Source organism: Caretta caretta, chromosome 2, assembly GCF_965140235.1.
Source record: "Caretta caretta isolate rCarCar2 chromosome 2, rCarCar1.hap1, whole genome shotgun sequence".
NCBI classification, from domain to species: domain Eukaryota; kingdom Metazoa; phylum Chordata; order Testudines; family Cheloniidae; genus Caretta; species Caretta caretta.
In genome coordinates, this window is record NC_134207.1 from 140,428,505 (window position 1) to 140,452,238 (window position 23,734).

At 40.7% G+C, this 23,734-nt stretch overlaps 1 protein-coding gene across 9 annotated transcripts in view; it reads left to right on the plus strand.

The window, feature by feature from the left end:
• CTNND2 (catenin delta 2) overlaps window positions 1-23,734 on the plus strand; it is a 1,183,649-nt gene that overhangs the window by 697,079 nt on the left and 462,836 nt on the right. For all 9 annotated transcript variants that reach the window (XM_048839596.2, XM_048839594.2, XM_048839597.2 and 6 more), the window contains one exon: window positions 11,418-11,590. In XM_048839596.2, the coding sequence (XP_048695553.2) occupies window positions 11,418-11,590 (173 nt within the window). The remainder of the gene's footprint in view (window positions 1-11,417; window positions 11,591-23,734) is intronic.

The window sequence follows — 23,734 nt, forward strand, 5'->3', positions numbered from 1 at the left end:
CACCTTAAAGACTAACAGATTTATTTGGGCATAAGCTTTTGTGGGTAAAAAACCCACTTCTTCAGGTGCCGTTTTTTACCCATGAACGCTTAAGCCCCAATAAATCTATTAGTCTTTAAGGTGCCACTGGCTCCTTGTTGTTTTTGTGGATACAGATAAACACAGCTACCCCTCTGATACTTGTAGCAGAAAGTCACTCCCTAGCTCTCTAACCCTTAAAGAGGCACGCACCTTTTCCAAGAAATCAGACAACGACTCCCATCGCTTAATGTGTGGTGAGGTCATTCTTACTCTCTTGGAGTCTGTCTGTGTTATTAGTTAAGTTATATTTGCTTCTGAAAACTGTAAATTTGTCCCTTTAAATCTGCCTATTTTTGCCTACATCTGCCCCCCACCCATAGCTATTGTATGAGATAATATGTTTCTTTATTACCACTTCAAAGGCCTCACACCTAGTACCTAAGGTTATATCCTGGAAGGCATCATCCATAATGTAATGATCAATATAGTTTTCTCTCCCCCCCAAAAAAAACATTTTTCTTAGTCCTGAATTGGACTTTATTTTCGTGAAGACTGATGCATGGTAGAAGATATATATTATTTCCATTCTGACATTAAGGAGTTAATTGATACTAGAATAGATTTATTTTTGTTATGTGTTTTGGCAATTTCAGACACAAAAGTAAAGTATCCCCACCCTTAGAATGTAGGAGCCCATCATGTCCTGATCTTTATATGCTGATTTCTGTATCTGAGCATTTTAGATGGAGCTTCTAGCCTAGCTGGTGGTATATCCATAAGCCCCTTTGTTTTCAGTTTAAACTGATTTTTACCAAAAAAAATCCTGGGTTTTACAAAAAGTATTATTCATTTTTTTCCAGTTTTCCCCCCTACTTTTGTATCATTCAAATATATAAAAAAGAACTTTCATGAGATATATGTATTACAATAACACAGTAGTCTGGGTGTATATGCCAAGCTGCCTGTTGAAGTAAGGCTATGTATTAGTCTAGAAGATACCCAGAATAAACAAACAGGCATGCATGCAAGCTCTGAAGTGCATGTGCTTCTGAACTTACCGAGGAATCTCACGCCCACCACGTACACATTGCAAGCTATTAGCAGATAACGGTTTAAAGATCTCATGATAAAATGGGAAGAAAACAAAAATCAGTATCAGGATACATTTCAGAACACAAGGAAGTATTCAAAAGTTTTAAAAAAACAGGATCAAAGGATAAAGTTGAGTGTATGCCCAATGGTGTGGCCCAATTATATAAATGTAAATATTTATAGGCTAATAGTCTTCTCTACAACAGTAAACTGTTTATTCAAATGAAAAGGTTTATTTGGAGATGAAAGAGAGATATTGTTTTCTTAAACTCAGAGGTGGCATTTGGTTTTGAGTTCTGTATCAGTTCTCCTAGAATCATAGAATATCAGGGTTGGAAGGGACCTCAGGAGGTCATCTAGTCCAACCCCCTGCTCAAAGCAGGACCAATCCCCAAATGGTTCTGTAGCAAACCATATTGAATCCATTCATCAAATACTGAATACTTTCCCCCCATCCTTCCATCCACAAAATAAACCCCAGTATCTACCCAGAAACATTATTAATAGTTTTTTCCACTGATTTTTAACTGTTTTTGTTGTTGTAGTAATAAACACTGATACATTCCTGGAAAAAAAAAAAACCTGAAAACAAAGGGCCCTATGTATCCGACATGAGGTTAAGCCAGCAGTTAAAGTTGCGTGCCTCTATTACCCATGAATCCTGGACTGTTGCAGTCGTTCCAAAAATATTATTGGAGGTGGTATTCTCTTCATTCAGGGTATAAAATGTTACATATTGTAATAAGTTTACTCTCTGCACACCCTGTAGCAAAACCCGTCTGTCCTCTGGATCTGTTCTGATCTCTTCAGGTTCCCATGATACTTGTTTACTTATTGCTATTTGCACCCTTCTCTTACTGAGCTGAAAGATATTCCATATACATAGATACTGATTCCCTTTTAAATCTGATTGGTTCTTTTGTTTTCAGGTACGTTTCCAGAAGCACTGCCACCAATATCTTTTTGTTTTTGAAAACAGATAGCATCTTTTTTTGTTTGTTTTCTTGGGTGATTTAGTTCCCCAGCATTCCAGGAGCACCAGCTTGTCCCGATCCTTTTTTTCCATTTATTGGAATATTCAGTATTGTCATTACCATGTAATGCCTTCCCCATCTTCCCCTATCCAACCCCTCACCTCAACATCAGTATCTGTATCATACTTCTTTATCTGCTTCCTTGCAATTATATTCAATATCGTCCCCAATTATAATACAACACCATAAACTATACATTTTAAACATTTTATGCTGGAAATGGCCCACCTTGATAATCATACACATTGTAAGGAGAGTGGTCAGTTTGGATGAGCTATTACCAGCAGGAGAGTGAGTTTGTGTGTGTGTGTTTTGGGGTGTGTGTGTGAGAAAACCTGGATTTGTGCTGGAAATGGCCCAACTTGATTATCATACACATTATAAGGAGAGTGATCACTTTAGATAAGCTATTACCAGCAGGAGAGTGGGATGGGAGGAGGTATTGTTTCATGGTCTCTGTGTATATAATGTCTTCTGCAGTTTCCACAGTATGCATCCAATGAAGTGAGCTGTAGCTCATGAAAGCTTATGCTCAAATAAATTGGTTAGTCTCTAAGGTGCCACAAGTACTCCTTTTCTTTTTGCGAATACAGACTAACACGGCTGTTACTCTGAAACCTGTCATTTTAAACATTCTAAGTTTCATTTTCTCCCTATGCTTTGTACTATACTTTCTGATATCCTTACTGTTAAGTACAGAGTTTCCTACATTAACTGCCTGTATCATTACTTTTTGAAAACTGGTTTCAGAGTAACAGCCGTATTAGTCTGTATTCGCAAAAAGAAAAGGAGTACTTGTGGCACCTTAGAGACTAACCAATTTATTTGAGCATGAGCTTTCGTGAGCTACAGCTCACTTCATCGGATGCATCCGATGAAGTGAGCTGTAGCTCACGAAAGCTCATGCTCAAATAAATTGGTTAGTCTCTAAGGTGCCACAAGTACTCCTTTTCTTTTTTGAAAACTGTTACTTAACAACATTCCTAATAAATTTAGCATAAAATCATTCTATACATTTCTTCTACTGAGGCAGTATTTTTAGTACAACACATAACTATTGTATTTTTACATCCACAAGTCAGTCCAATTTCCCTGCCTTTGTATTTAATGAGCCCTCAAATGAGATATACTTAGTTTGAATCTGATGATTTCATACTCCTTGGTCTATTGCAGGGGTGGGCAAACTTTTTGACCCGAGGGCCACATCTGGGTGGGGAAACTGTATGCAGGGCTATGAATGTAGGGCTGGGGCAGGGGGTTGGGGTGGGGGAGGGAGTGCAGGTGTGGGAGGGAGCTCAGGGCAGGGGGTTGGGGTGCAGAGTGTGGCATGGGGCTCAGGACAGGGGGTTGGGGTGCAGGAGGGGTGTGTCGGGGGTTCAAGGCAAGGGGTTGGGGTGCGGGGTGCAGGAGGGGTTTGGGGTGTGGGCTCCAGCCCGGCGCCACTTACCTTGAGCGGCTCCGGGGTGGCAGTGGCACGCAGCGGGGCTAAGGCAGGCTCCCTGCCAGCCAGCATGTCCAGCAGTGGCTCCTGGGGGTGGGCTGGGGCAGGCGGCTCCGCCGCGTGCTGCCCTCACCTGTGGGTTCCACCCCCAAACCGCCCATTAGCCACGGTTCCCCGTTCCCAGCCAATGGGAGCTGCGGGGCGGAGTGCCTGCAGGCGAGGGCAGCGCACAGAGCACCGTACTGGAGCCAATACTGCACCTAGAAGTTGCTCCTCTGTATTTCAAAGGCCACATACCCCTAGCAATAAACACTCATCGTGCTGTCTCTTGTTCTTTCTTTGTATCTCTGGGGTTTGAGGGGTACCACAGTTTGAGTGATAGAGGGAGGAGGAACTCCAAGCCGGCCATATTCTGTAGTTGGGGAGAAGATGCATGGAGGCAGACACAGGCCTGGCCTACACTTAAAATTTAGGTTGACATAGCTACAGTGCTTGGTAGTGTGAAAAATTCACACCCCTGAATGCTGTAGCTATACTGACCTGAGCCCTGGTGTAGCCACAGCTAGGTCAATGGAAGAATGCTTTTGTCGCCCTAGCTGCCATCACTCAGGGAGATGGTGTTCTGACACTGATGGGAAAAAAAACCATTTGTCAGTGTAGGCTATGCCTACACTACATGGTTATGCCAGCATAGATATGACACCCTAGCCATGCCACTGTAGTCCCCATAGAGTAGTTGTGGCCACAGACTACTGTATTCCTAGACTGTTACTCCCAAGAATCCTCACTTTTGAACAGAGACTGAATGGCAAAGCAACAAAGTGAACGGTTTCAGAGGAACAGCCGTGTTAGTCTGTATTCGCAAAAAGAAAAGGAGTACTTGTGGCACCTTAGAGACTAACCAATTTATTTGAGCATGAGCTTTAAGAGCTTAAGCAAAGAGGTTTGAAAATAACAACACAGGTAAACCAAAGTTCTATGAATTCCAATGTTAAGAATTTCTGTTTAATTCAAATTGCCCCTGGGTCCCCCCAGACTGAAAATAGGCTATTGTATTTTGACATGATATTGCAAATCTCAATTTTACAAGTGTTGGGTGCCATCTAAGATGGTTAAACATCAGACTTGACCAATAATAATCATTAGTACACTGTACTTCCGTACTATCTTCCATCCACGGATCTCAAAGCTCCACAAACTTTATTAATGAACAAGGCAATGAATGTATAAATGCCTCCCCAAGTAACTGTTAAGTGATACTATCTTGGGTTTGATCACAATACCTGGTTTCATTTTTTTAGATGAAATCGTATAAACATATTGCTTAATTTCTTTATCACTTTCCCATAATATCTCTGATGCTTCTTTGCATGTAAATCATGCTTCTTTGCATATAAACTTTGTTCTTACTGAGTGGTTCCTACAATACAGATATTCTATGAGAGCTTTGTTTTGATTGTTTGTTTGGTTTGTTAGGCCATTTTATTCGTCGTAGAAAAAGGGGTACTGAGTGTTGTCTGGAGAAGGTCTGATTTTGATCTGGTTCTGTTAATATAAATATGATGACTTAATATCACTAAATTTACTGGGGAGAAAATACTTATCACTTATATAATGCTTGTCTTCTTAGATTCCAAAGTCCTTTGTCATTATTCCATTTTACAGATGGGAAAATGGAGGCACAGAGGATTAAAGTGGCATATAGGTCACATAGTTAATGGCAGAACCAAAAAGACAACTAGTTTTCCTGAGTTTCATTCTTGTGATTTATCCCCAAGATGAATTCTAAGATATATTAAACATAATGGATTAACTTCATTGCTGGTTTCCCTGGAGTCACACCGAGGCTTAATTGACTCAATGTGATCAGAATTAATAAGTAAATGTGAGGTTTCTAGTTAAAAGTACAAAACTTAACATCTCTCAAAGCTTCGTCTTCAGGTTCTATGGAAATCGTTAGTTGAAATATTGAGTGTGACATAGTATAACATGAATTAACATTTTTGGCCACAATGTGACACATTGGGAATTCAAATACCAGTTCTCATGCACAAATTCATGAATGCCTTGTGAATCATACTTGGAAGTGTTCACACAGCTCCACGCCAAACCTTTCCAAAAGCATCTTTTGGGGAGAAAAAGACCCATTGTTTTGAAAGCAGATTTTGATTCAGAAAAAAAATTATTTTTCAAGGCAATTCCCTAAGAATTTTAGGAATACCATTCAGTAAATAGCACATATGCCACATTTTCACAGAGTGCTTATAAATCCTGTTGTGTTTACATGTCCTCCCTCAAACCAGACTAATACGATCTTTACTTTTCCTAGGTTTTAGTGGAGTTCATTTTTCACCAGGTAAAATGAGTTTTTATGGCAGGGGTGGGAAAACTTTTTGGCCCAAGAGCCACATCTGGGTGGGGAAATTGTATGCAGGGCCATGAATGTAGGACTGGGGTAGGGGGTTGGGGTGTGGGAGGGATTGCGGGGTGTGGGAGGGTGTGCGGTGTGCAGGAAGGGGCTCAGGGCAAGGAGTTGGAGTGCTGCAGGGTTCAGGAGGGGGCTCAGGGCAGGGGATTGGGGTGCAGCAGGGGTGTGGGGTGCGGCAGGAGGCTTAGGGTATAGGGTTGGGGGCTCAGGGCACGGGGTTGGGGTGCAGGAGGGTGTGGCAGGGGGCTCAAGGCTCGGGGTTCAGGGTGTGGGCTCCGGCCTGGTGCTGCTTACCTCGAGTGGCTCCGGGGTGGCAGCACAACTAAGGCAGGCTCCGTGCCTGCCCTAGCCCCGCGCCACTCCCAGAAGTGGCCACAATGTCTGGCAGTGGCACCTGGGGGTGGGCTGGGGCAGGTGGCTCCGCCGCATGCTGCCCTCGCCTGTGGGTACCACCCCCAAAGCTCCCATTGGCCGCGGTTCCCTTTCCCAGCCAATGGGAGCTGCGGGGGGGGGGGTGTGCCTGCAGGCGAGGGTAGTGCACAGAGTCCTCTGTCCCCCTTCCCCAGGGACCGCAGGGACATGGTGCCAGCTGCTTCCAGGAGCCGTGTGGGGCCAGGGCAGGCAGGGAGCCTGCCTTAGCCCTGCTGTGCCATGGGGCTGGCAATGCCACGGGCCAGCTTGAAAGCCCTGACAGGCTAGATCCAGCCCACATGCTGTAGTTTGCCTTCCCCTGGTCTATTGTATTTGATTCTGGCACTGAGTCCTTCTCGTAGCATGGGTTTGACCCATCTGATGTATTCTATGGGTTTCTGAGAATGTCTGAGGAAATTAAAGTTGCTTTCCTATGGAGTGCTTGCAGACTTCTGTAAATTTAGCCCTTTTTCTCTGCAGGAGAAATAAAGGGGTGGAGCAGCCCTCAGCCCAAGTACCACTGTCCCTTGCAATTGTCTGGGAAGTGAGAGAGAGGATGGGCCACCTATTCATGCCTCTTCTCAGCTTCCTGACAGAAGAAGAAAGCTTGTCTCCTGATGCTTCGTTTACAGTGCTTTTGGGAAGGAAAAGGGGGCAGAATATGGATTCTCCCGCCCAACACATACACCTTCAACCCACAGCTTTGCCACTCTTTATAATCCTCTGATCCTGGGGGTGGGGGGGATGGGCTGCCCATTTGCTGCACTTCTCAGCTTCCTGGTAAATAAGGAGAGCTTGTCTTCTGCTACTGGGTGATCAGTGAATTTGTGGGTGGGGGTGCCGGCAGGGGTATTGTGTGAAGCCACCACCTTTCACTCTGTATACACAGCTAGTGAGTCACAAGGAACCCTCAGTCATTGCTTTAATACTACCAGCCCTCAGTGGTGTGGGGTGAAGGGAGCTCAGTTTAGTCTCATCATTTCACCTTCTACCCCCTCTGCCTTCTCATCAAATGGCCTCTGCTCTTTTGGGCTCCCTCAGGTAGGGTATGGGGTCTACCTGGGGCTCTGCTACCAATGTTGCTGCTAATTAGGAAAGGGGAGCATGGGAGCTCACTGAGTGCACTTCCTCACTGCACGATGACAGTCACACACTCCCACTGTTGGGCTTATGTTGGCAAATGTTGACTTTCTAGTGGTGGTCACTGTACAACTGGTTTTACCTATGCTTAGAAATAAGGAAGAAGTGCGATATCTGATAGCACCTACATAGAAACTTCAATGAATGCTAACTTTTAAAATGATGTCTACTGTAACATATAGTAAGCAACACCTCCTTCAATTAATTTTCCTTTTTGGAGCCAGCTTAGATCACCATCTTTCATTTTACTTTTCATGTACAATCTAAAGTCATGGACTTCCACCATCTTTCTGTAGGCAAAAGATCACAGTATTTTCACATTTCACCCTTTATGTATAGACCTCAAACAACTCCCTGTTCCACTCTAAAATCACAAAAGGCTGTAGAAACTCCTCTACAAAGGACAATTATGAAACATCTCCGTACTTATTAATTACCCTCCTCTTTTGGTCTGAGACTCACCCACATACGCCCAAATATCCACATAGAATTTGACCACTCTACAAACACTGTAGAGTTTTGTAGTATGAAATCACTGAGATTCTCCACAGTCTTACAGCTTGAGTAGTGATTTAGACTTGTACAAAGTGGGACTCAAATATGACCAGTCCAATTTATTAGTATTTTACAGCCACTTTGCACAGATGTGAATGCAAAACAAGATGCAAAGCAATGGGGAATCAAGCCTAAAGGCCTCCGACCCAAGATCACTTCACCTACTGAAACCAACTGGATAAACCTATCAGGGAAGAGCAGTAGTGTCTGATCAATATATGTATTACATGTCTGCTGCTGAATATTTGAAAGCCCACAAATCCATATTAACATTATGGAGCTTGTTCCTATTATGATGGGATTTGAGGCACAGTAAATTAATTCTGTATGTGAAACTGTAAGGTTATTTTATGAATTTGGATTAGAGCTGGGTGAATTTTTTCAGACCAATAGTTTATTCACTGAAAAATGAAGCTGGGGTCAACCTGAAACTATTTGTGAACTTAACATAAATCTACTGAATCGTTTAGGCCAAAATAAACAAATAAGTAAATTAGAGAGGGGAGGAGGAGGGGAAGTTGCCACTGCTTCCCTTTTAACATTTATCGCAATGGCTAGGGCACTCACCTGGGATATGGTAAACCCTTGTTTATTTATTCCCTCCTTCGTTTAATCCCTTTTTCTTCTGTCAAATATTAGACTGAAGGTGAGTTAAATGCTCTTTTAAAACCAGTATGTGTAAACTGTTAGAGATCCGTGACAAATTTTTAATGAATGTTCTTGCACTTTCTAGCTTCGCTACAGCCTGTTTTCTTAAAAACATATGAATCCTATAACATTTGGGGGCGGTCTTGCCATTTCCTTTGTCAAAATGAATCAAGATTTCAATAGATCACCTGACCAGTTTGAATTGTATAACACATTGTAGTGTTTTGATCTTTGCATGAGAGATTATTACAAATCAGTGAGGTAAATATAAAGTTGTAAGCAAAATGGCCCTAATAAGCTAACTGACTTTAAATTTTAAAGAGGAAGAAAAAAACATATTTTCACCTGAACCATACATTTCATTGAAATCTTTACATTATAAGCTATGAAACAAGCATGTAGATACTTTGTAGAGATTGACTATTTACATGCTTCTGTAGACTATTATGTAGACCATTGTGTAAGGCTTAGTAGAGCCAAAAGTAATTATCTCCATAAGGTACAGTGCAGTTTAGAAGACTGAATCACTTGTGCATTTATCCTGTGATGAGATGTAACCTGTCATTACATGGTAATTATCTTGTAATTAAAATGACCAACAAATAGTGTATTATTGAATAGTAGTTATAGGATGAATTCTGCTCTGAAATGTAAAGTAGTAGTCCTGGCACACAGAGCACTAGACTGGGACTCAGAAGTCCTATATCATGTTCTAAGCTGCTACCAGCCTGCTGGGTGACCATTGGCTAGTGCCTCAGTTTCCATATATGTAAAATGGCACTGATACTACCTTCTTTGTAAAGTGTTTGGAGATCTATGGATGAAAAGAGCTGTTTCCTGTTTTTCATTTTTTATAATATGAGCATACAATTGTGTTACTGAATGAGATTTAAAAATTTCCACTGCATCTTGCTGTATTCCAAACCACATAGTTATAATCTTCTGCTAACAGAATACCTGCCTATTGTCAAGTAATCAGTCAGATAATGCAGCCTGAGTCTTAGAAAACTGAACTAACTCTTCTCACATGCTAGATTGACAGACAGTATAGCCAGCCTGCCTTCAGAAGCATTTCAGAGAACTCATTATCCCAACTCCTCTCTCACTTTTCCAATAATGCCACCTCTGCCCCTACCTTCATCTGCCTGTTGAGCCATCAGCAGCATAAAGCAAGCTAGTAAATGTGGTGTGTATGGAGAGAGGGTATTTTATTTGAGTTTTGGGAGCTGGGGGGGAGAGGAGCATTTTTGTTTGGAATGAGAGAGAAGAAAAGGATAACAACTTGGAAGGGAACGAGAAAGAAGGGGGGACCTTTATGTGGGGAGGGAAGAAGAAAGAACTTTGCTTGAGAAAGAGGAGAAGGAGAAGATGGAGAAGAGGATAATGATTGGGAAGTCATTGTGGGGTCCAAACTTGATCTGAAGCTGGAAGAGATGGCCTGCAAACATTGGCTGGGAGAGGGAGCTCTCTTCAGGTTCTCTGTGTGTGATCGAAGGAAAGAACAATGGAATAGGACAAGGAGTCAGGGGTGGGATAGGGATAGGAGTGGGATAGGGATAGATTGGAGGGGACCTTAATTCTGGCATTTCCTAACTCCTGAGTGTGTGACTTTGCCTTGTCAACAATACTATTTGAATGTAGTTTTTTGTGTCTAACAGGGATAAAAAATGAAGTATTTTCTCACCCTCAGAGTGAGATTGTTCCTCAAGGTCAAAGTTGACACACATCAGCAGGGCAGTGTAGGGAAGATTGTATTGCTGTTGCTTGTACTTTACCCAGTCATGCACCTTTCCTAAGTATTAAAATTAGGAGATTTAATTTCAAGATACATATATATAAAAATGTGCTAAATCATTTATAAATAAACCTAATGCCTTTTGAAAGTATGTTTTAGTTTCACAGAACAGCTAAATTATTAGGGGAAGTAGTACTGCTCATTTCCGCATCACTCTAAATACCTTTCACTTTGGCAGTACCAATTTAAGCACACTATCTTTACTTCCTTCTCCTACTATGCATTACGCTGATAGAAAAGATAAGATAAGCTGACAAACTAGTCATTGGAGATTCACTGGGAACAGGGTGAGTCCTACATGATGAGAGGAGCTATTAATATTTTAAAGTCTTTCTTCCGTACAGGCACCAAAGTATTACATCACAACATATATACTACAAATTGTCAGTGATCAATAGATTTAATGTGCTGGGGTTCCAGGAGGAGGACTTTTCAGCATCTTCTCTACTGAATGACTGGATTTAATTATGGGAACTAAACGAAGTGTTTATAAAACAAAACCTTGAAAACATATTTTAAACATAGAATACTTTATATGGAATCAGGAAAAATCAGGACTCTTTTATCAAATACTACTATCTGTTTTGCTTAGTCCTGTTGATTTGTTTAGCAGAATAAGGCAACTTGTTTTTTGAAACAATGTTGTTTACTTTTTGCGAATGCCGAAATAATGATGTTTAAGTGATAATGTGCCACTTTAAATTATCTGACCTGATTTTAGTTCTGAAAAGTCAAAATGTGAAAAACTGGAACCATTCATTTGATAATTCCTAGCAACTCTTGATAAATAATACATGCTCTTTCTCTTTCACTGAGACTGTCACTGACTGCTCAAAATTACTTTCACCACAGGGCCCAGCCTTCTATCCCAGAGTGCACTTCAGCTCAATTCCAAACCTGAAGGGTCTTTCCAGTATTCAGCGAGCTACCATAGCAACCAGACCCTTGCCCTGGGTGAAACAGCAACATCACAGCTCCCATCCCGCAGCAGTCAAGCCAGAGCTGCCATTCAGAGCTACAGCCAGGTATGTTTGAGGAGCAGTATAGATCTTTTACAACACACACTGTTCAAGGGTGCTCTGAGAAAATAAGTTTATTCTATGCTTAGTGTCTCAACAAATCCTAATGAGCCCTTTTTGTTGCTGTGTACTATTCCCATAGCAGAATGTAGTAAAGTCACATCCTTTATTTTGTAAATTTAAAGCTGCTGGACATAATGCAGTAACAAAATGATGTTGAGTTAAAGAAAACATTGCAAGCCGCTTTTATTTATGTACTTACATGAGGATTTAGGTGACTAATTTTTAGGCATTCCGGTTTGAAAATTTTGGGTGGTGTTAATGTTTGATTTTTCAAATGTGCCATTGTATTATTATTATTTTATGTGTTTTTCCTTCTTTAAATATCACTGAACTAACATAAGGTTCTGGACAAATGGTCAGTAAAATCGTGGTTGTACAGCTAAATTGCAGCCTTGTTGCAGTACCGTTGTTATCTGTCACTTGTGATAGCTGTCAGTGCAAAGCAATCAAAACTGAAATAGGGTGAAGTATAAGTCAAAAGTTAGAAAATGATGCAGAATCTAATACAGAGGTCTAATTTATTGCGTGGTACAGTGGCTTAATTCCATGTGAATTGATCCTCACAGGTGTAGCTGGACCTACTTCCCCGCACACTGCCATTGTTTTATGTATGTGAAGATACACAAATAATTTAGCAGGTAAATGATCAACCTATTTTAAAGGTTTAGAAATTCAGTTCAGGTAGGCATCCAAAAGTTCAGATACTCATCCACACTCTCTGAATATCCCTTCCCATGACAGCTCTCTTGTTTGAGTGATTTTCTGCAACCGGTTCTGCTCTGACACTTATACCATTCCCCCATTTCGTGATCTTCACGGCTCCACCCCCCTTCCTATGTCAGTTTAGCTTCAGTTTACATAAAAAACTTCCAAAAGTTTTACAGCTTTATCTGAACCTCTTCCATCCATACACTGGGGTAGAAATTTCAGAACAACAAGATTTCTTATGAGATTTCCAATTTCATCTGGATCAGAAATGCCACAAAAACAGTTTTTTTTTCTCACATGATATCCATGCTTCTGTACATCTTGGTTTTTGCCAGCAGCAGAGGGCACAAAGATGAGATAAACAACATTTTAAAATGGGGTTTGGTTCAATTTTAGTTTTATTGGACAGTTTAGTTTGGTTCAACCTGCCCTACTTCACAACCGCAGATATCTAGGAAGGAAACAAAAGAGAAACTCCAGGAATGGCACTGAGGCAAGCGACATGCAAATATTTAATATCTACTTAAATAGCTACTACTCAAAGATAATTTGATCCATCTGGAATTCTTGCAAATGGTACAGAAAAACTCGGTCATATAAAGCATCTGCATCCTACACCTTTACTCTTCATTTAGCCTCCTAGACAACAGCTTTCCAAAGCAATTTTTGAAAGGATTAACTTCAGTTATCCATGTTAGTGTGGTGGTAGGGTATTTTTGTATGTCATAGTTCACTTCTTCTTCAGAGTTCTATGTTGAACTTACAAAGCCTTATAAAGCCCAGAGAGAAAGCAGTAGGTGGTAGGTAGATACTGCACAGGTATGTGATACAGACATACATACATTATTCAGTTCTCTCAGTAGTGTGAATAAAAAAAGTCTCACTATTCTCAAATCTGAAAAATGAAATAAAGCACAGTCAGCTAAAAATTGTTACATGTTTAGTATTCTACCCAGGGCTCAAGCTGAATCAATATAGCTTCAGGGAATTAAGGCTGTCTTGACACATAACAGCCTCTCTATAGTTCCCTAGGGGGCATCCCTGCCCTCCTGCTGCATTGGAGCCAGGAGGTGAACAGGGATAGCCCCCCAAAATACCTGAAAGGCAATCAGACCCACATGCAGCCCAGGTGGGTACTTGCAGGAATTTAGGGGATCCCTGAAGGCTGTATCTACCACCTTTCAGGGTGAGTTGATTCCTGAAACATGACTACAGAGGAGAGGACTGGTCCCTAGAACATGGCTTCAGCAATGAGCAAGGGAATGTAGACAGACTTGAGTTGTGAGAGGAGAAATAGGCTTGAATTGGACTGAATTCAATAGTTGGGGGAGAGATTAATGGGGGAGTCATGGGATGACGGTCCCCTGGAAAGGGGATGGTCAGAGGAACTTGAAAGATGATATCTGGAGCTGAAGAGAAAAAGAAATGAGGGGAGAGATTGAGGAAAAATAAAAAACTGTGTTCCCTCTCCCCTTTACAAGTAGAAGCAGGAAAAAAGAATGTTAGTAAAATAAAGCAGTAATAATAATAACAACCTGATATAGTGTTTCTCCTCAGTGTATCTGCGAGTGCTTCATAATCCTTATTGTATTTGTCCTCATAACACCCCTGTGAGATAGTGAAGAATTATTATCCCCATTTTACAGATGGGAACTGAGGCACAGAGAATCTGTGGGACTTGCCCAAGGTCAGATAAGAAGTCTATGGTAGAGTGGGGAGTTGAGACCAGGTCTCCCATGTCCTAAGGTAGTGTCCTAGCCACTGGACCATCTTTTCCCTCCTAGTAACTGAGACATGAAAGGAAAAGTGTTTTTTTTAAAAAAAAGAGTACTAGGGTTGTTTTTTTAAAGAAATGAATAAAAATGGAGGATGGAGAGAGAGAGAGAGAGAGAGAGAGAGAGATCCCTTTAAGGTTAGAAAACATGGATTGTTTTATTATATTTATAATGATATTATTAGGGCCCTACCAAATTCACAGTCCATTTTGGTCAATTTCACTTTCATAGAATTTTAAAAATAGTGAATTCCATGATTTCAGCTATTTAAATCTGAAATTTCACAGTGTTTTAATTTTGGGATCCTGACCCGAAAAGGAGTTGTGAGGGGGTTGTAGAGTTATTGTGGGGTGGTGGGGGGTTGCGGTACTGCTACCCTTCCTTTCTCACTGCTGCAGGTGGCGTTGCTGCCATCAGAGCTGGGTAGCTGCAGAGCAGTGGCTGCTGGCCAAGAGCCCAGCTCTAAAGGCAGAGCTGCCATCAGCAGCAGTGCAGAAGTAAGGATGCCATGGTACAGTATTGCCATCCTTACTTCTGCACTGCTGCCTGCAGGGCTGGGCCCTCAGTCAGCAGCCATTGCGCTCCGTCCGCCCAGCTCTGAAGGTAGCAGTGCAGAACTAAGGGTGGCATGGTATGGTAATGCTAACCTTCTGCTCTGCTGCTGGAAGGGCGCAGCCTTCAGAGCGGGATGCCTGGCCAACAGCTGCTGCTCTCCAGCAGCTTAGCTCTGAACGCAGTGCAGAAATGAGGGTGGCAATGCCACAATCCCCCCTAAAATAACCTTGTGGCCCCTGCAACTCCCTTTTGGGTCAGGACCCCCAATTTGAGGGACTCTGGTCTCCCCCCATGAAATCGGTATAGTATAGGATAAAAGCACACAAAAGACCAGATTTCACGGGTGGGGGAGACCAGATTTCATAGTCCGTGACGCGTTTTTCATGGCCGTGAATTTGGTAGGGCCCTAGATATTATATTTCTCTGATAGAGGAAAAAAAGGACCAGCTTAAACCCATAGGGAAGAGGCAAAGAAATGTAGTAATATATATTTATATATTTCTTCCCTGTGCACCAACATTGAACAGTTTTGTTCTGAAAAATTACACGTGAATCATTCAACATAACACATGCATCTGAAGAAGTGAGGTTTTTACCCATGAAAGCTTATGCTCAAATAAATCTGTTAGTCTTTAAGGTGGCACCGGACTCCTTGTTGTTTTTGTGGATACAGACTAACACGACTACCCCCTGATACTTGACACCATGCAAGGCACTAAATTTAGCCATATGGAGAGCACTCCATGCATCTGCAGAAGTGAGATTTTTACCCACGAAAGCTTATGCTCAAATAAATCTGTTCGTCTTTAAGGTGGCACCAGACTCCTTGTTGTTTCAACATAACACAGTTATGCACAACTAGTCAGCCTGCACCAGTTAGATAGGTAATAAGTATAACCTTAGAATCTACTCTAATATATTGCTGAATAAGCAAAAGAGGCCTGGAAAATACAATATATTTTCTCTCCATTCCTCCAGGTGGTGTGTGTGTGAATTTATATATGTAGAAGGATGTATAAGTTATATATGTAAAAGTCAATACATTGACTTTTTCTGGGGAAAAACTTTTGAAGATAATTGTTTAAATATTGAAAAAGATTAGTAATAAATAAATTTACTTATACATTGTTATCTTGCTAAGGGTAACAAAAGCACACAAGTCTATGAACTGCCATACTACATCAGACCAATGGCTTATTTAGCCCAGTATCCTGTCTTCCAACAGTGGCCAGTACCAGAACTTCAGGGGGAGTGTACAGAGCAGAGCAATTTTTGAGAGATCCACCACTATCTTCTCCTCCCAGCTTCTGGCAGTCAGTTGTTTAGGGTCATCCTGGGGATGGGGTTACATCCCTGACCATCTTGGCTAATAGCCATTGATGGACATATCCTCCATGAACTATTCTAGGGTTTTTTAGCCCATTTAAACTTTTCACCATCCCAGCATCCCATGGCAATGAGTTCCACAGGTTAATTTTGCTATGTGTGAAAAAGTATTTTCTCTTGTTTGTGTTAAATCTGCTGCCTATTAATTTAATTGGGTGACTCTTTTTTTTTGTTTTGTGGGAAAGGGTAAATTGTGATTTTATAGATTTCTCTCATTGCCCCCCTTTAGTTTTCGCTTTTGTAAGCTGAACAGCCCTAATCTTTTTAGTTTCTCTGCATATGGAAGTTGTTCCATACCCTTCGTCATCTTTGTTCCACTTTTCTGAACCTTTTTCAGTTCCACTATATCCTTTTTGAGAGAGTGCAACCAGAACTGACTTATTACTGTTTAATTTATCAATTTGTTCATAAAACCTCTTCTATTGACACATCAGTGTGGGACCGAAGTTCAGATGCATCAACTAAAAAGAATAGTTCTGATGTGGGTAGCTCTCCCACATCCACTGAAAACTGATGCAAAGAATTCATTTAACTTCTCTGCAATGAGCTTATCTTCCTTGAGTGCTCCTCTAACAATTTTCAGAGTAGCAGCCGTGTTACTTTGTTTTCACAAAAAGAACAGGAGGACTTGTGGCACCTAAGAGGCTAACAAATTTATTTGAGCATAAGCGTTTGTGAGCTACAGCTCACTTCATCGGATGCTTTGTTAGTCTCTAAGGTGCCACAAGTACTCCTGTTCTTTTAACAATTTTGTTATCTACTGGCCCCACTGCCTGTTTGGCAGGCTTCCTGCTTCTGATATACTTGAAAAAATTCTTACCCTTAGTTTTTGTGTTTTTCACAAGTTGCTTCTCAAATTCTTTCTCAATCTTCCTTGTTATACTTTGACACTTAACCTGCCAGTGTGTGTGCTCCTTCCTGTTATCCTCACTAGGTTTTGATTTCCAAATTTTAAAGGGTGCTTTTTTGCTTCGGACTGTCTCCATTACTCTTCTCTTTAGCCATTGTGACATTCTTTTAGTCCTCTTATTGTGTTATCTGATTTGGAATATACACTTAGTCTGAACCTCTCTTATGGTGTTTTTAAATGGTCCCCATGCTGTTTGCAGGCATTTAACCCTTGTGATGGTTCTTTTTAATTTCCATCTAACAAGCATCCTCATTTTTGTGTAGTTATTCTGTAAAGTCAAATGTTACCATAATAGATTTTTTTGCTTATTATCTCCCTTACAAGAATGTTACATTCAATTACATTATGGTCACTATTACCAAGTGGTTCAGTTATAGTTACCTCTTGGACCAGATCCTGTGCCTGTACCTTGATTATCATGCACACTGTAAGGAGAGTGGTCAGTTTGGATGAGCTATTGCCAGCAGGAGAGTGAGTTTGTGTGTGTATGGGGGTGGGGGGTTGAGAAAACCTGGATTTGTGCTGGAAATGGCCCAATTTGATGATCACTTTAGATAAGCTATTACCAGCAGGAGAGTGGGGTGGGAGGAGGTATTGTTTCATGGTCTCTGTGTATATAATGTCTTCTGCAGTTTCCACGGTATGCATCCGATGAAGTGAGCTGTAGCTCACGAAAGCTCATGCTCAAATAAATTGGTTAATCTCTAAGGTGCCACAAGTACTCCTTTTCTTTTTGCGCATACAGACCTACACGGCTGTTACTCTGAAACCTGAATGCTTCTTGAAGCAGTTAGTCCTGGGTGGGCCAGTCCTTGCCTACAGACAGCCCCCCAACCTGAAACAAATACTCACCAACAACCACATACCACACAACAGAACCACTAACCCAGGAACCTATCCTTGCAACAAAGCCTGTTGCCAACTGTGCCCACATATCTATTCAGGGGACACCATCAAAGGGCCTAATAACATCAGCCACACCATCAGAGGCTCGTTCACCTGCACATCCACCAATGTGATATATGCCATCATGTGCCAGCAATGCCCCTCTGCCATGTACATTGGTCAAACTGGACAATCTCTACGTAAAAGAATAAATGGACACAAATCAGATGTCAAGAACTATAACATTCATAAACCAGTCGGAGAACACTTCAGTCTCTCTGGTCACGCAATCACAGACATGAAGGTCGCTATCTTACAACAAAAAAACTTCAAATCCAGACTCCAGCGAGAAACTGCTGAATTGGAATTCATTTGCAAATTGGAAATTTAGGCTTAAATAGAGACTGGGAGTGGCTAAGTCATTATGCAAGGTAGCCTATTTCCCCTTGCTTTTTCTACCCCCCCCCCCCCCCGACGTTCTGGTTAAACTTGGATTTATGCTGGAAATGGCCCACCTTGATTATCATGCACACTGTAAGGAGAGTGGTCAGTTTGGATGAGCTGTTGCCAGCAGGAGAGTGAGTTTGTGTGTGTATGGGGGTGGGGGGTGAGAAAACCTGTATTTGTGCTGGAAATGGCCCACCTTGATTATCATGCACATTGTAGGGAGAGTGGTCGCTTTGGATAAGCTATTACCAGCAGGAGAGTGAGTTTCTGTGTGTGTGTTTTTTTGAAAAAAAAAGGGGGTGGAGGGGTGAGAAAACCTGTATTTGTGCTGCAAATGACCCACCTTGATTTTCATACACATTGTGAGGAGAGTGGTCACTTTGGATAAGCTATTACCAGCAGGAGAGTGAGTTTGTGTGTGTGGTTTTTGGAGGGGGGTGGGGGGGTAAGAAAACCTGGATTTGTGCTGGAAATGGCCCACCTTGATTATCATACACATTTTAAAGAGAGTGGTCACTTTGGATGGGCTATTACCAGCAGGAGAGTGAGTTTGTGTGGGGGGGGAGGGGGCGGAGGGTGAGAAAACCTGGATTTGTGCTGGAAATGGCCCAACTTGATGATCACTTTAGATAAGCTATTACCAGCAGGAGAGTTGGGTGGGAGGAGGTATTGTTTCATGGTCTCTGTGTATATAATGTCTTCTGCAGTTTCCACGGTATGCATCCGATGAAGTGAGCTGTAGCTCACGAAAGCTCATGCTCAAATAAATTGCTTAGTCTCTAAGGTGCCACAAGTACTCCTTTTCTTTTTAAGAAGCATTCAGTAATGGTGCCTAGAAATTTTATCTCTTTATCACGCCCTGAGGTGACATTTATCCAGTCTATATGGGGATGGTTGAAATCCCCCATTAATGTTATATTTTCTGTTTTTATAGCCTCTCTAATCTCCCTGGGAATTTCACAGTAACTGACACCATCCTGGTCAGGTGGTTGGTAGTATATTCCTACTGCTATACTTTTATTCTTCAAGCATGGAATTTCTATCCATAAGAAGTTTATGGTACAGTTTGTTTCATGTAAGATTTGTGCCTTATTTGATTCTATTATTTCCTTTATATATAATGCCACTCCCCCACAAAGGCGACTTACTCTGTCATTCCTATATATTATGTACTAGGGTATTACCATGTACCATTGATATCCTCATTCCACCAAGTTTCTGAAATGCCTGTTATATCAATATCCTCATTTAAAATGCCAGGCACTCAAGTTCACCCATCAGAGTATTAACACTTCTAGCATTTGTATATAAGTACTTGTACATTGTCAATATTCAGTTGTGTGCCTTCATGTGTTATTTTTAAATGGGATTCTATTTCCTCAACATAAAGCAAATTGACATATGTCTAGAAAACTTAAAACAAAAGAGCACCCTCTAAAACTTGGAACAAATACAATCTAAGATATCTGATAGAGAAGATTGTTAAAAGGGGAGGTTGTGTGTGGAAAGTTGTAAATACGGAGCCAGCAACAGTCATTGATTAAAGGGAGTCAGGAATTCCTGCTTGGACCCTATTTTGCGATCACTACTGGATTGTCTAGATCATCCACAGGAGCTGGAATTGTTCATATGAATTGCTTCTGGTATCTCTGTGCAAGGAATATAACTGTCCCTGAACAAGTGTGATACCCAAGTGTGTGGGAAAGTATTTAAATAGTCCCAAAGCAAGCTGTAGCAGTAGGAGTGGGAATAATTTTTGAAAATGTAATTTTCAGACAATTTAATTTAATAAATTAGTTAGTTTGAGAATTTTCTATAAAATTGCTGCAAACTGAATTCTAATTTTTTTGTCAAACTGGAGTATTCAATTATAGATTATAGAGACAGCATACCAATTGCTTGGGGTTATTCCAATTTCCCTATAATTCCCCAAATTATATTGTGTTCAAATCATACTATGTTCTATATTTTTAATTAAGGTTTCATTTTTGTCAGAGTCCATGGTTGTCATGACTTTTTATAACGGACAATACGAATGACTGTTGATATGGGAAATTTTCATACGAGTAGGTAAATAGTGAGTACTCAGTTTGAAAGACAGGATTGTGACCAGTTTTACTTATAACCTAGAGAGCTACCAACTTAAAACCTGAGGAGCATAGCAGGTAAAGGGGAGCTGGAGTGCTCATGGTTAGAGTTCGTGGTTAGTCACAGATTTTGTGATAGTTTTTGATCTTTTTAAGGAAAGATGTAGCATTTACATTGCTGGTTGAGGATGTTTCCAGCACTTACGGATGCTGCTGCCTTTGCAGAGGCTGAGGCAGCAGCAGGAGTTCTCCCTTGCACGCTTTCCTGTGCTCCTAAATGCTTTGGGAGTGAACCAGCTAGGGTGACCAGATAGCAAGTGTGAAAAATCTGGACTGGGGACGGGGGGTAATAGGAACCCATATTAAAAAAAAAGCCCCAAATATCGGGACTGTCCCTATAAAATAAAAAGGAGGACTTGTCGCACCTTAGAGACTAACAAATTTACTTGAGCATAAGCTTTCATGAGCTTATGCTCAAATAAATGTGTTAGTTTCTAAGGTGCTACAAATCTTCCTTTTCTTTTTGCGGATACAGACTAACACAGCTGCTACTCTGAAACCTATAAAATCAGGACATCTGGTCACCCTAGAACCAGCATATACATTTTAAATCTTTAAATCATTTTGTATTACAAAATAAAAGATTTTTATTTAAAAATTATTGTGACCCAAGAGTATTGGCATTTTACCAGGAATTTTGTGACTTTATCCTTCTATCCTCCATGACAGAGCCTTGAATTTTTGTCATTCAACAAAACCGTGACATGGCACTGGTCCGGTTTATAGTGAAAGCAAACTAAAACCAGAATGCCTTTTGCTGGTACAGTCAAAGATCTACTCTGGCTTTTTTAGCTGCCTTACTTGGATTATGTATATGGCAGCCGCTAGGCTGCATGATATTCTACCCAAACAACATACAAAATAGTGACTTCACACTGCCTCTGGCAGGATTTAGCAGAAGGTGTATTTGAAATTGAATTTCAAATATGGGCATGAGAAGTATTTTTGACCATGAAAGGAAATAGAGCAATTCCCAAGAATAGTTTGTATTCATGGAAAGTAGAACTGCCTTCTGCTAGTATTTTGGATCCCCAAACCAGCTACTGCCACTGTATCTTCATTTGCTTCTCTGAAGCCTGTGCTCAGGATATGGGAGAAGGATAGACGGGAGAAGGATAGACTCAGGATCTTTGCATGCCACAATAAGGATAATTGGACAGAAATTGCACTAAAAACTAAACTACTTTGGGAAGTATAAAAATGTAGCATGAGTTGCTCTAGAAAACTGAACACATCAGAGAGGACTCTCCTCTCTCTTCCCAATCCCATCAACTCCGAAAAAAGACAAGCATAGTACAGCAACATTTATTCCCTCATATATACACAGAATTCTAATTATGCAGAGTCACGAAGTTCTAAAATGCTTCTACTTAATATGAAAATGTGGCCTGTGTAGAATGTATGTCCAAGCATACAGTGCCCCATTTTGACCAAGTATCCACTCTGCAGGTCACATCTCTGTGTGGGTTTTGTAGCGTTGACACAGTTTTAGTGGAAAAACAAGCAGGAGAAGATATGCATGACTCAATTGGAACTTTAAAAAAGCTGGTGGTGATTTGTTTTGTGGAATAAATAAACCTACTCAATTATTTAAACCTGGTGTGCACTGGTTTCTTTAGTGCTACACTTAAAAGAATATGACTATTCAGTTTCAAAGGAGTACATTATGTTTTTGAATTAAAGTGATTGCAATAATGTTTGTTCTTTCTTACAAAGAGACATTTTGGGGTTTCTTCCCATGTTGAGTTTACGATTAAAACTATATTTTTAAATTAGAATTTTGAATAAGTACAACACACTGGGTGAGATAATCAAAACATGGAAGTAGAGTCCGGTTGTCAAACTAGTATGAGTTTTGGATGTGTAATTTTGTGTGACCAAATAAATTGTGGTATCTTCAGAGGTTGTACGCAGCATGAAGTGAGTGAGGAAAATGCCTGCCTGTGGCCTATGCAACTTTATGCAATCAGTTCTACTGGCCTCTTCTTTGTACCTTTGTCTCTAGGGAATCTTCAAACATACAATTTCTGTTAGTCAATTTTACAGCCCAGTCCTGCTCTGTTAATGTCAATGGCAGGTTTTACTGGTGGCTGAAATAGGAGCTAGGTATGCCCTTAATTTTTTGCTCCTCACACGGAACTCTGGATATCTTTGTGTTTTACAAGGGCTTTCTTTGATACTCCTTAACCCAGGCACAACTGAAATATTTATTATATTAAATAACAATATATGTAACAAGAAGCGCTGGTATTTTTAAACATATACTTTTAAATTATCTATCTTGACACTCCTAACAGATAGTAGCCAGGCCCATATTAATGCATTAGGCATAATATACTTTATTGTGGTTGTTTGATAACAGGAATGTTAACTGTACACGTACTATATGACATTCGAATCACACCTTCATTTCTTTCCCAAGGAGCCAAATGACCAAAAGTCATTGTGAGGCTGAACTAGTTACCTAGTTGCCTACAAGGATTTTACTTCTTAGTGCCTACAATGTGTAGATTAGAATTTTATATAAATACATATATATTCAGGGCTCACCGTAGCATCCATATATCAAAGACAAATCTGATACTCTTTCTCCTGAGAATAGAATCTTTTTAATTTTTTTCCCAATTTGTATATATTTATTTATTTTATTTATGTATTATTTATTTATTTATTGGTGATAAAGATGACAATAGTTTGAAGTGGCTTTAGTTTTTTTGGTGACGTGTCATTTCTCTGAGCTTTATTCCTTAAATCTTTTCACTGAGATCCCAAATGATCTGTTGTTTGCCTAATGACCTAGATTTGTAACTCTGCATAGATAGGTAGATAGGTAGGTAGGTAGATAGATAGAGATAGATAGGAGGGTGGTGAAACACTGGAATGCGTTACCTAGGGAGGTGGTGGAATCTCCTTCCTTAGAGGTTTTTAAGGTCAGGCTTGACAAAGTCCTGGCTGGGATGATTTAGTTGGGGATTGGTCCTGCTTTCAGCAGGGGGCTGGACTAAATGACCTCCTGAGGTCCCTTCCAACCCTGATATTCTATGATTCTATATCTTCCCTTTGCTAAATTACCCACAAGTCATTTTATTAGCAAGTAGTTTTGGGTCTGCCTAATGTTTCTTAGTTGTAGTTGTTAGTCACCTAGAGCTATCTGACCAGAATAAGCCTTGTGCACACAAGATTTTCAACACTTTGATTTGCACGCCTAATTATTCCTCCCCACTACTTTTTGAACAGTTACTAATCTTACATTGTGATATTTTCATTCAATCGT